We start from the raw sequence: 14,340 nt of genomic DNA on the forward strand, positions 1-14,340 counted from the left end.
AAATTAATATTGATATTATGAACACAAATTTAAACACCTAACGAACATTTCATCTCAGCCAGAAGGCATCATGATTTGATGGCTCGGAGATCTTGAAATTACCATGTATTGTTCTGAGCTAACCAGCTCGTAAGCGTTACCTTTTCTGTAGGATTAATTTATGTCCATCTAGCGACGCTCCGTCAGCGGCCTTGACTCTGATCGGACAACCAACAGCCAGGCAGCCCTGAGTTACTGCTCGGCTCAGGATCATTCCAGTCTTCCCACAAACAGAGAGGGGGGAGAAAGGTCTAAATAAGTTAAAAGAACCAGAAAATTCAACAATGCGTCACAAATAGTGAGGTCATTATGCCTGGATAACCCCGGATATTAACAGTTGCCGAAAGTGAAACACTACCCTCAACTTAGCAGGCACGAGCCCTGCTCAGAGCCAGTGAGCTCCTGTCTGACAAGGGTGGCATTTCACAGTTCAGCGCAAAATAAAGCAAACCTTGATATCTTCATTTGCCCTTTTTTTCTGTGCATATTTCACAGTGCAGCTATTTGGGTCCATCACAAGTCACTTGTTACAGTTACAACTACGGAGCTGACTGGAAACATGTATGCACACAAAAAAATGCAGGGAGCTGAAAAGATTGAAACAAATACGTAAACTTTGTAGCAATTTAAAGTTTTCCTCTGGGTCTACACACCACAGGTTAAACATTTTAAGGTGGTGTGTGAACGCTTTTGTTTTAAATGTTAGGATTCTCTGATAGAGAACAGATTGGGAATACTGTTTGAATGGTCATTTAACAATTTTTCTCACTTAGAGAATCAACACAACATTTTAAATAAGTGGCAACAGACTGAAGAATTCATTTACACATATTGAGGATTTTCAGCCTGCAAAATTCTCTATCCTAACAAGTAAAAAGATTTATTTTGAAAAAGGGAGAGAATGTTCAATCTAAAAATATTTTCAAAATTGTTTTCTTTTTAGCATGGAACTTTTATTTCTCATGTTTTTTGTTATGTGGAAAAGAAATATCTCAAGACTTAGGAAAAGTATTCTTTAAAAATTTTGGTTCTAATCAGCACTGACTGGAATCCTCATTTGAATACGCTTGTCTACACAGAAAGGAAACTGCTTGAGGTGAGGAAAAAGAATCAGCATTATATCAGCACTTTCTGTATACCAGACACTGTTTGGACTTCACACGTGCTGTCTCATTTATCAGTCCCCACAGCAACTGTGCAACGCAGCTATGCCTCACTGCACTTTACAGATAAGGAGAGAGTGGTTCGGTGCTGCCGAGTAACTTTCCCAGGGTCACAAGAGAGATTCCAATTCCCATCTATCTAACTCCAAAACCCATACTCTTTTCAGTAAACACGTCAACTATTTTTGAGGAAATTTTAGACGAGTAAAGGTTTTTGATATCATGAAATTCTAGACGCACATACGATGGAGTTACAGAACAGATGTAGGAAAGGCCCGTCCACATCAGCTGGTCCCACTCTGTTCGGATGAGAAGCCTAAGGCCCAGATACAGCATGTGGCTCACCTGAGGTCACACAGCTATTCAGCAGCAGAGGTAAAACTAGAACACTGCCACCGTGCTCATAAATTGGTAAACATGGAGCAATGTTTTATATGACAGTGAAAAGGCCTAGGTTTTGAAAACAGACAGACCAAGAATCCTTCCTCTGCTACTTATGAGCCTCAATTCATTTGGCTATAACATGAAAACCTGCACAATTTTTATAAAATTAAATGAGATAATAAACATGTATAAGATGCATGATGTCTAGCAGATGTTTAACAAAATTGTGGAGATTGTTACTAAATCAGAGACAAAATACAACTTTAAAAGGGCTGGTGGCAGTCGGTCTCCAGGTTGGGAGCAGATTTACTTCTCCCCTAACCTCATTCTTCCTCGGTATGTGAAGTGAACAACCTCTCTTAATCCCCTGCATCTTAATTACTCCGTAGGCTTGTTTTTAACTCTCAGAGAATGAAAGAACAGCAGCTAAGGGCAACCCACACTGCATTTGAGAAACGAGTCTCAACCCCCTTGCCCCCAAGCTCCTAGCAGCAAACTTGCCTGGGTGATTCTGGGCCCCTGGGAGTGCCGGGAAGAAGAAAAACCATCTATGGTGAGGAGGCAAAGGGATGCAAGACACAAGAAGGGTAGACACCAGCTACACCGTCTCTTTCCAGACACAAATATTTGGTGGCAATTACAAGACATATTTCAATAGTAAGAGGGAAGGGAGGGGCAATCAGATGTTCTCAATTAAATCAGATCCGATTGTATAATAATAAAGTAAAAAAATGAAATAGCACCAATCCTCAGGTATGAAACGTGTTAGGCATTGTTCACATTTCATACTCAGGACTTCCTCTAAAACCGTCCTTACAAGACCATATGCCATCACAGTATGCTGCGAATCCCACAGGCTCTGGGAAGCCCCAAGATAAAGAACAAGGGGTGGAACCAAATAACAGACAGGCAAACCTCTTGAAAACACTGAGTCTGCGGCCTATACGTAGGCTCTCTGCTGGGCTTAAACACTCTGGGGTCTGAACTAAGCAGCACATCTAAAGTGAGTGAATGCTCACGTGGCCGTCTACAGGAGTCCTCTCCACCAGACAAAGCCAAGAGCAGAGAGGTAGCCTTTGTAACAGCCAACAAGTTGTCTCGCTTTCATCTGCGTGCTTGTGTGCGTGACGACACTGGGAGCTGGGGCTGGGGAGTCACCCAGGGAGAGCAGACACTCTTGGGTACCTTTGTGATCAGCCACACGCTGGCTGCGGGCCACAGGGTGGATGTCACCATCTGACTCCCGCCGCTCGCCGCAGTACCGGAGAAGCTCTGCTTCACAACGGAAACAGAGGCGTGAAGGATAATACTGGGGTCCACCTACACCGTGAAGAGGAAGATGCGTTTGTAACTACAGTCTGAAAGCTAATCTTCCTCCATGCACTCACTCAAAATGAGTTATTCTAGAACATAGGTTTCTGATTGATAAGATCTCTTTTGAAATAGTACTGCTCAAACCCATTTAATTAAACTCAATTAATTATTTCGAGCACTGGCTCTGATATGCAAGGCCCTAAATTGCGTGGTGCAGGATATTATAAAACATTTTTCCTGCCCTAAAGAAATTTACAGTAGAGGCAATAACACACACAGACACACACACTCAATTTCATGTTAAGCTCCATACAGATGACTAAACAGTATTATAGGTATGCAAAGAATTGTAGGCTCATTTCTGCTGGAGCAACAAAAAGTGGAGCATCCGGGAAGAGGTGAGATCTGAACCAGGCCTTGAAGGATGGAGACAGTTTGAGAGGAATAGTGAAGAATAAAAAGGTATTCCAAGCAAGGGCAAAGAAGCATATAGTCAATGTGTCTTAGGATTTGTTGGTAGGCTAAAGGGTAAATCTGGCCAAACCTAGAAGGAGTTCCAGGGGCTGGCCCCGTGGCCGAGTGGTTAAGTTCGCGCGCTCCGCTGCAGGCGGCCCAGTGTTTCGTTGGTTCGAATCCTGGGCGCGGACATGGCACTGCTCATCAGACCATGCTGAGGCAGCGTCCCACATGCCACAGCTAGAAGGACCCACAACGAAGAATATACAACTATGTACCGGGAGGCTTTGGGGAGAAAAAGGAAAAAATAAAAAATCTTTAAAAACCTAGAAGGAGTCCAGTGTAAGGGTGTGGAGCTAGGCATCAGCAGGGAGCCAGTGAAAGCTTTCAAGCAGGAGGGACTGGATTATAGGCAGTTACTATGTAGCAAGGTTGATCTGGCAAGGGTAGACACAAGGGATTAGCAGAATGGAGACATCAGGCAGTGAGAACAGGTGGGAGTCCTCACAAACTCCTAAGAAGAAAGGATATGAGCTCAGACTTCAGAGGCCATTGTGGGAATGGATGGGGAGGGCCGAGTGGGGAGACACTGGTCGCTAACACCCGTAGTTGTCTTCAGATCACACAGGTCAGAGGCATTGCACACATTCTGGCATTTCCCACTCAGACTTGATTGTCAAATTAACAGGCATTCACATCACTTGCAGGAATTCCACTACTTCATATTTAATAAACTTTGTCTCCTAATTTATATGATCACTTTCCCAGAGCAATCATGCTAAGTTTTTAAGTACCAATATTTATTTGTATAGGATTACCGGAATACACCTATTTACCCTTTAAACCCAATAAATGGCATTGATTCAAATCAATTTAAGTTATTCTCTAATATTAAAAAGTCATTTCTAAATCTTTGCTAATATTAGATATTTTTTGAGTAGCAAATGATTTTTAGAAAAACAAAAATTTAATGATAATTTAAAAGGTAATATTTTACAAATGTGACCAGGCAATAATAAAAGGGTATAACTAATATATTTGGTAATTATTCTATAATGGGAGATAGTCACTTCTCAAGAGGAGGAGATGTCATATGACTCCTATGTGTGAAAACAAAATTTAAAAAATCCAGCAGCCCTGCCACATAAGCAGATGTGACCTACCGCTCTTTGATTGCGTCTGCCCCAGTCAGGCAGTGGTGACCAGATTCTGGAGGGGAGTCCCCACAGTTTCTGAACAATGATAAACTATATTCTACTAATCCGCCCGCCACAGGACGCAGCCTTGAAAGTGGCGCTCTTGCTCACCCTCTAACTTCCAGTTGCCATCACACTCAAAACTCTCCTTTGCAACTGGGAGAAAGATTGTTTTGACTGGAATTAGTCAGACAGAAGAACTGTACTGCCAACTGCTTCTTTGTGTAGCACCTGCTGCCAGCGCCTAAATTCTTGTTATCTCCACCACATGGTTTAATCTTTTAACAGTTGGCTCATTGGTGAAGAAGGAAGGGGTCCTTTGTGTCTGTCCTGGGTTGGCACCCAGTTTGAACACCATGCTGTTCTCCGAGAGAGATTTTGCTGGACAGGTCCCAAGTGACTCTACTCAGACCAGACAGAGCCGGGCCCACGAGATCAGCTTCATTTCGTGTTATTAAAAAAAGATCCTGCCAAGCCTGGGGTTCTAACATACTTAAAACTGACAATGGCCACAAAATTTCTCTTCGTAACTTCACCTTATTTTTTCTTTTTAATTTAATCTGATAGCTTACCTTTAGATCAAACATTCATAAAGGTGGGGAAGATAGAAACTGTGAAAACTGGAATCCAGAAAAGAAAAGTGCTCTGACAGCCTGCAACATAATATGCCAGGTGTGTGTGTGCACATGTGTGTGCACACGTGTGCACGCACGGGCATGTATAAAAGCATTTATGTTGAGACTGGTCTCTAAATACGTCTCGTCATGAATGTCATTAGAAAACCTTTTTAAATCCCATTGAGAATCAAAAACAGAAAATCTCTTCAATTCTCTTGCCTATCTATATACATAGTCCCTTTAGACGACCACTCTGATTTTGCTTGTCTGAATAAACTGTGCTGATATAGAAGCTGCCGGTGACAGAAATGACGCATGCACCTGCTGGGCCAGTTAAAACTTCCTGCTTAGTTTTCTTTTTCCAAGTCCCTAATGAAAGTGGAGCAGCCTTCAATATTCCTGGGAAAATTCAACAGTAGTAAGAGAACCACGTACGGTCTTTTCTGGCAGATCTACCGAGGAACAAAACACAAGACAATAAAATTTTCCTTGAAAGAAGACGCTCATAGACCACAACCCTCATTCTAAACAAACTGTTTGCTTTTCTACATAAAAATTGTATAAGATTTTTCATTTTTGATAGTGAATTTAGGGCCAAGTGAAATAATTTGATACACAAATTAAAATCACAACTATAAGAAGTGTTCTAAAGTCTCTTTCCTCTTGGGCCTGATGTTCACTCTTACTGTCTCCATTCTCTAGATCTATCACTGATCAATCCACTCGGCTCTAAGGCCAAGAACTGGAAAAGTGTGAAAGCAGAAAATACTGGTGAGTACATCATTATGCAAGCAAATGAGGGGAAATATCTAAGACTGGTTATATAGTACTCACGTAGCTTTCAACTGTTGGCCTAAAAATAAAGGAGTTTGGATTTTAATTAAAGTCCTGTGTCCTAGTCTAAAGGCAATCGGTTCAAAGTTTACATTAAAATGTTGTATTTTCCCCAGTGTAAGTTATTTGTAGAAAACATTATTTCTCAGTGACTTGCTCTCCAAAGAAACAGGAAAGTAAAGAACCATTTGCCTTCTCCCAGCTCCTTTGTGACAAACAGAATAATACATTCTGCTGGCGCCCATGACTGCTGAATTTGCAAGTTAGCTTATAACAAGCATGCCATAGTCCTAAAATCATAACTTGGTATTTTTCTTGCTGTTTCCATACTGAAAGCTGTCATGAATGTCCTCTGATGTCTGATCATACTGAAAGGGTAGGATCAAAATAAGTTTCCTTTTCATTTGGGGAGAATACATAATCTGCCAAACACAGGGGTCCGTTTTTCCACCATATTTTCCCATAACCAGGCTTTCCTCAAACCATTCTGCTTATGAAATGCTTTTTCTTTTATATTAACTACCATGAAGTTTAAATTTCATTCATTTCATGGAAACATATAATTGTATTGCCCTTAAACTGGGGCCATCTAAAAATGTTGCCAATTGAAGTAACAATAGAAAACTGTTGAAAGATGTATTCGCCAAATTGTCCATTTGTAGTAGATTCCAAATCTTTTTTTGAAATGGATAAAAGAGCAACAGGTTGTAATTGTCGGGGTCACATCTGTCTCCCGCATTGCTAATAGGGATTACATGTTCCAAACGTTTCTCTGCAGGAAAGGTTTCACTTGTCAATAAGAGATTACAAAGAACAGGCAGGGGTTGGGCACTGATGCCTCTCTCTCAAGCCCATTTTCAAGTGTCTGCATCAAGAATATTGCCTTTGCCTCCCTCCTCTCTACCCCTGTTGTAATCCTCTTACTGTCTTCTTTACCGCAATGAGCATCAAGATCCTACAATAAAATGCCCTGTAGATAACCATCACCTCCGCCTGAATCTCTCTTTAAAGGTGCTCCTTTTCAGGTGATTAAATTACTATTTCCAATACACTGATCATTTCTCTGTATATAATTGGAGGCATTTTTCTGGAAGGATTTTAAAGGTTTCATAGCTAAGGGAGGGCATTTTTCTTTGAAAGCTTCTCTTTACTAGCCAGTTTATCAAATCTGCTTTATTTTACTATTTTGGTTGGACTGGAATTTTATTCCAAACCAATTTCTTCTTCTAAAAATACAATAGAGTGCAAACTTTTATTTAAAATGACTGTTTTACCACTTCCACTGAATCATTAGAACCAATTAATAATGATGAAATAACTGGATTGTTATTCTCTCATTTCTCAACATTAGAAAAGACAGTTTTATTTTAAAGTCCTACTTTGTTTAAAATCAAAGAAAGAAACCTCTTTTGGGTTCTTCTGCTTTGAAAACTTTGATATTCAATGTTTCTTTCAGGTGTGAGCTGGTTCCCGTTGAAAGAGCTAGTTAACTAGCGAATGCAATTCCATTGAGCTAACTCCAGGCATCCAGATATTGCAGCTGAGAAAGGATGATCAGGCTGCCCTCTGCCCTTGAGGAGTTTCTAGTCTAGCAGGGAGGATAAGACAAGGGCCTCCTGAGTTACCTTCCTCTCACAAGGATCACATCAGATCTTGCCTCTGCTTGAATGTTTCCAATGACTCGTCTTCTACAGAACATCCAGAACCCCTAACACTGAGTTAAGACTCTTTACTATCTGATCCCAACTTTCTCAGTCGAATCCACCATTCTCCCCTTTCTACCCCAGGGTGACCTGAAATATGCCCAAACACGGAGCACTAGCTGACTTCAAATCACGCAAAAAATGTTGTAAGAGAAACAGCATCGAGTTCAGTGTTGTTATGAAGGGCACAGATGGATGCAACGGGGGATCAAGGCTGGAAGCATCACATCTGGTTTGGGAGCGGGGTTGGGGTAAAGAAAGAGTCCATGAAGCAGGCACAAATCAGAGAAGGTGAGAATGATGGGAAGGATTTCAACAAGCATTTATTGAATGCCAACTATATGCCAGACATCGTGCTAGGATATGGCACAAGGGGACAGCGAAGGCTGGGGTGGTGACAAAGAAAGAGAGGCTGACTTCCAGGCAGAGGGATCCACACAGGCGTAATAACAGATATCCTGGAGCGCTTTCAGAAAACAACAAATGAACAGCCTGGCTTGGCTAACACACAAAGAAGATACGCCAGAACAGTAGCCTTGAAAGACAGGTTACAGCGGAATTTGAAAAACCATTCCTCAAAAACGTATTGTGCACCTGCCCTACCTTCAAGCCTTGGTGCAGCACTCAGGAATAAAAGACAAGTGAGACACAACACCAGTGCCCAGAGAATTCTCAATTTAGTGGAGGAGAAAGACACAGAAACAAAAGCCTATGCCAAAACACAAACTCTGAGAACCACTTTTACAGGATGAAAAGAGTACTAAGAACACGAAACATTTTGAGGTTAATTCTCTCTGGAGGATCTGGGAAGGCTTCAAGGGGGAAGAGGAAGGTGAGTGAAGCCTTAAAAGGCAAGGAATGGCGATGGTGGGTGGTATATCCTGTGCAAAGAACAACATGCCCCGGTAGCAGTACAGCAAAGTGAGGGCATGTTATGGTTCACAATTTACAGCTCTGACTGCAGTGTAGGGTACCAGAAGATGGAGAAGAGGGTAAGACTGGAAAAGCAAGGTGAGAGTGGGGGAAGATTGGAGGGGAATCGCAGAAGGCCAGAGGAAGACAGGAAACCTCGGTGGACAATGGCCAGGCTACAACACAAACCTAAAAAGGAACGCCAAAATGATCAGAGCTATGGTAAATAAATCTTAATGTCAGATGAACATAAAATATAAAAGGCATTAATTCTTAGCACACCATTCAACTTATATTACATAACTCAAATCATTCAACTTTATTTTCTAAATTTGTTCAAAAATAGACTAGATTAGAAATAATTATTTTATTCTATTTTTATAATTTTACTATTTAGATTCATATATGCCTTAAAACAAGTAATATTTTCAGTATAAATTTTGACATAATAGACTGAATGGGTGGCAGTGAGAAATTCAAAAAGACCAGGACGGGACAATGTATCTTTGGCATTGTCTCTTGGAAAGAAAGGGCCCAAACCAGCAGACAGGAAGTCCTACCTTCTTTGGGTATCTCTATCTCAGAGGGTGCTTTTTGGTTTGGATTTCAAGAGCTCAAAAACTAAAGCTTGTGCAGGTGAGATGAAGAACAACCCTACCCAGTTTCACAGCTGTGAAGAATGAAGGAATTATTCCTGCACCAGAGACATGTCTAAAACACCTGTCACAGCTCAGCCAGGAAAAAATTCTGTACTGGCAGGATAAATTTCTAAGTGTAAATTAATAAGTAGACTTTCTGTATTGGGTTGCCATGAGTTAAGTTTTCTAAAAAACTCCTGTTGCTTTGACACATGGACCCATAGAACAAATAGACCCGATCCTCAAGTGCAGAGAGATAACAGCCCTCTGAAAGACCTGCTGAAACAACTCCAACTTATTAATACAATTGGGATAAAGGAAATATGCTAGACAATAGTACCTAGATGAGGTAATTCAGGCAGAATGTTATCAAGTAGGAATGCTATATATTGGTTCAGTTTTAAAGTATTTAATCAATTAATAGTAAGTAAAAATAATACCTGCCCAACATTTGTAAAATATTTTATAGTTTTCAAAAACTTTCACAAATATCTGCTCAGTCACCATGTATTGACTGAGTGTCCAATACATAAAATATCTTATTAAGGATAACAAATAATTCTGACCTTGTTCTGTAGGAAATGGTTCCCCAAGTCCACCGTTTCAAATTGATCAGGTATCTGTTGACTAGTGCCACTGAAATTAATTGGAAATCCCTCACAAACTTCCCAACTAAGAAAAGTAAAATATAAAGTTTTGTTAGAATAAAATGTATTTAATTATAATACTCTTTAATCTACAAGTATAATAAATTATGCATCTTATACTCTACTAGTGAGAGAAAACCCAAAGTATAGTTTATAATCTTTTCACACAGAAATTTGTAAAGTGCTTTAGGAAAGGGAAGACTTTAAGTTTTTACCTTGCAATTATTTACTATATTGGGGGATTCCATGCCTAATTAATCAACAGAATAAAGAAATAAAAAACGATTTTTAATCTTACAGAATCACTCATAGAGGAGACCATCGGCATTGTTAAATGTATATTCTAAATACATGGGACTCTGAAAAATAAAAGATGTTCTTATCCTTACAGTGGTTGTGTTAGCACGTTAGCCTGGTATTCATAAGAAAGTCTAAAGAGGCAGCATGGTCTAGTTTGTACATGGACCAACCACAAAGTGGAGAGTTTGGGATTCATTCTTAGTTCAGCCAAATTACTTACTTTAAAAATGAGCCAATCTTTACCCTAAAGAAAATTACCCGCTCAACACTGATAGGTTAAGCCGTACAATACAGCAGGCTATTCAACAGAAACCAGTTCCAGGACAGGTAACAGTATTTTTTTTTCCCCAAAACTCTGAGAAATATAAATAAGAATATAATTATTAAGACTTCAAAGGATCCACTTTAGAGTGTAGAAAGAAAGCGCAAATGGAAACCCAAAATTAAGTAAATTATCTTCAAATTAGTTTGTGCTCAGTAGGGCCAGTTCCACATTGTTACACTTAGGGACCTAGATCTAACCTGAATCCATTCACTAAACCGTATTCATTGCACCTGGGGAAGTAAAATTAAGAAGAAACACAAGAATTAAAAATTAAACTCCTAGCTAAAAACTGAAGAGAAAGGGTCTAGGCAAATTTAACAGGTTGAGGAAAGAATATTGCAATGAAATAAATCCTCTCATAAATGGGAATGCCCATAACAAAGAATGCTGATGAGTTATTTTCTATCCACAAAGAAAAGGGGAACAAGACAAAACAGATTCGGATCTTCCTGGAACATGCAGGCAGCCACTGGGGGACGGAGTTGTTGTTTAAACAACTACCAAGGAAGACCCTGGAGTCTGTCTTTCTAGACACATTTAGCAACCGGTTGACACTGTCTACACTGAGTGACCTCAACAGACTGCTCTTGGTTCTCTGGATCTGCCCTCCACTTCAGCCTTTTCACTCCTACATTAAGGAAAGTTGTAACCTGTTAAATTACAAAGTATTAAAGCTAGATGGGTCCCTATAGATAGACTGCCTGATTCAAGATAGTATCAGCATCATGCTGCAATGTCCAATGTGGTAGCCACCAGCCACGTATTCTTATTTAAATTGAACTTAGTTTAATTCAAACAAAATTAAAAATTCGGCTTCTCAGTCGCATTAGTCACATTTCAAGTGCTCGTTAGTCACCAAGTGTGTTTCCATCATAACAGGAAGTTCTATTAGACAGACAGTGCTGGATGGGGGTTAAGCCCTCAGTTTGCGAGAAAGACAATCTGGGTTAGAAGCTGGGCTCTGTCTGCACTAGCTGTGTGACTGGGAAATTCCTCCTGTGCCTCAGTTTCTGTCTCTGAAGGATGGAATAATAATACGATAATAGGTAATGATGGGATTAAAATAATTGTTTTGAGGATTAAATAGGTTCTTGCCCAATTCATTTAGAACTGTGCCTGGCCTATGGTCAAAATTCAGTAAACACTGGGTTTTCATCATTTACAGATAAGAAATTGATACCCAGCTGCTTCTGGACAATGGTGAGCAGAGACGGGCTAGATGCGCACATCTTCTGACTCCTGCTCTTCTCCTCACTATCCCACCACACCTCCAGCATATTGCCTTTGTTTTCAATTTATCATCATCACATGAGTCTTAAGTAAGAACACTCATATAAGAAAACATATTATTTAATATTTTAACAATTCCATCCAAAACTATTACTTCAGAAACATCCATGAAAAACACTTTTTATGTTTCAAATAAAATTAATATCTCTGCAAAGCAGAAAATACAGTCTGCTCATTGCCGCCTATGGTTTTTTAAAACTCAAGGAAAATGAATGATAAGCCTCTTAGGCACTAGCTCATTATATCATGAAATAAATCAATAAAACAAATAATTGCTTATTTAACATGATTCAAAGAACAACTTTTAGTGTTTCAATCTCTCACTCTGGGAAATTTGAATTAGGCGAATCAGATTACTGTAACCAAGCACATGTTAATTTACTTGTCACATCCTGGGAGCAGAGCAGCACTGGGGTCCAAGAAGGTTTTATATGCGACTGTAATGCCACCTCTGGCAAATGCAGCCACCTGGTCAAAGGTCAAACCCAAAACAGGGTTTAGTGGAGATCTGAAAAATGGAAAAAAACATCAAAGCCAGCTGCAAAATTATACAAACATTGAAATTTGAGTACAAATAAATAATAAAACATACAATACCAGTGTCTAGTGAAATCCAGAAATAAGTGAATTTCCTATTATACAGCACCATTGTTGGTGTCCTATACTGAGACCTGAAATGCACATTGTAGTTTATTTGGCTGATTTATAATATACCAACGATAGTTGCAACACATGTAATTTTTAAAAATAATTTCAATAGCAAAAGCAAAGTATTAGTTGAGAAAAACAACCAGTTGCCATTAATATAATGTTATTTTTTCATGTATAACTGCAGTGCAATATATCCATAATAATCTTTGGAGCTGATAATTAAACGAATCTTTGATATTTGTCTACAAACAGCTATTTTTTTGTGAGTTCAGTAAATGCTATGCTGATTTAATTTTTCATATTATATACTGTCAGGTACATTGTTTTAGGTTAATTTAATTATTTCAGAATTAAAATCAAATAGAAAATGGATATTAAATAAAAAGAACAACCACTATTCAACTATGAGCCATTTTTTTCTAAATTGGTGACACAGATTTGCTATTTAACTCTAGAATTATAGGACTCAACCACATCATCTGTGTGGTATTGTCAAAAATATTCAAACAGACAAATCCAGAATGTGGGACATTCTACAAGCAAAGCACCTGAACTCTTCCAAAAAGTCAACAGCAGGAAAACAAAACAAAAGACTGAGGAGTATTCTAGAGTAAAGAGAACTAAAGAAAATAACTAAATGCAATATATGAAGTATGTTTGGATCCTGGATTACAAAAAGCTCTAAGGCACATTTTGGGTAGTCTGGATATCGATTGTTCGTTAGACGATATTACGTTACTGCTGACTGTGTCAGGGAGGATAACGAGGTGGTACAGAAGAACGCCCTGCTCACCAGGGCTGCGACATGAAGGGTTACGAGGAGAACTTTCACGACTGTCTGGGACTAATCTCAAATTGTTCAAAAGAGAGGGAGGGAGAGACAAGAGAGAGAAAACAAATGAGCAAACTGTTTAAGTTGGTGAACCTAGGTGAAGGATGGATAGACCGTCATTGTACTATTCTTCATGGTGTTGGGTTGTAGATTGGATATTTTTCAAAATAAAAATTGGGAGAAAAATCATAAAGAACTCAAAACAGAAGCAGATATTGGCAAAATCGCCCTTTGCCAATAAGTAAGCCGACGCACCATCTCAACATATATTAGACACGTTAGAATCACTCTCTGAAAATGAATATCATTTACTTACTACATATTGCACATTTGCTCAATCTATTCTAAACTAGACGGAAATAACTTTTTAGACATAAACTTTAGAAGTTCCAATAGTAACAAAATGCTATCATGTTCCCCAATGCTTTATATTGGATTCAAACCAGAAAAAAATGCATTATCCTGTTAAAATAACAATGATATACAAATATACACACTTACAAATTCCTCCAGCTACAATCCTTAACTGATTTTAGAACATTCCAGATACCTAGCATTTTACTAGTTATTCCACAAATATGATCCAATTAATCAAGAACATGTGTTTGATCTTATTAAAATACTGTATTATAGTAAACATCATTAAAAACATCAAAATTAGTCAGTCATTGCTTTCACTTTAACAATGATATTTAAGAAGAAACCGTTAGACACACATTTTATTAAAGCCTCTCCTTGTAATTGGAAGACCTTGCTAAATTATGCAAGAATTCTGGCCACTTTAAAATGCATCACTGTTTTTATCACTATAAAAACAATTGTCACGATGTAACTAAAGCACATTTGGGAATCTGCCCACGGAAGAAAACACCATTCCTTACGGATACTTTTAATTCTGTAAATTACACAGCATAAGAAATTATTAAGCATTTTAATTTCACTCTCCTGGGAGGGATGAAATTCAACTTTGTAATATGCTATCCACAACCTATCCTGACAACTCCCTCCAAAGCTTTCACGGATTTCTGGGTAGATTTGT

The 14,340-nt window shown here is 39.0% G+C and overlaps 1 protein-coding gene across 8 annotated transcripts in view; it reads right to left on the reverse strand.

The window, feature by feature from the left end:
- The window catches only part of DCDC1 (doublecortin domain containing 1), a 443,558-nt gene that overhangs the window by 192,435 nt on the left and 236,783 nt on the right, over positions 1-14,340 (reverse strand). For 7 of the 8 annotated variants that reach the window (XM_070626535.1, XM_070626540.1, XM_070626539.1 and 4 more), the window contains 4 exons: positions 12,201-12,326; positions 9,823-9,928; positions 2,772-2,906; positions 141-259 (listed from right to left, as the gene is read on the reverse strand). In XM_070626535.1, the coding sequence (XP_070482636.1) occupies positions 141-259; positions 2,772-2,906; positions 9,823-9,928; positions 12,201-12,326 (486 nt within the window). The remainder of the gene's footprint in view (positions 1-140; positions 260-2,771; positions 2,907-9,822; positions 9,929-12,200; positions 12,327-14,340) is intronic. The other variant, XM_070626537.1, reaches the window with a different exon arrangement.

This window comes from Equus przewalskii, chromosome 6, assembly GCF_037783145.1.
Source record: "Equus przewalskii isolate Varuska chromosome 6, EquPr2, whole genome shotgun sequence".
Lineage (NCBI taxonomy): Eukaryota > Metazoa > Chordata > Mammalia > Perissodactyla > Equidae > Equus > Equus przewalskii.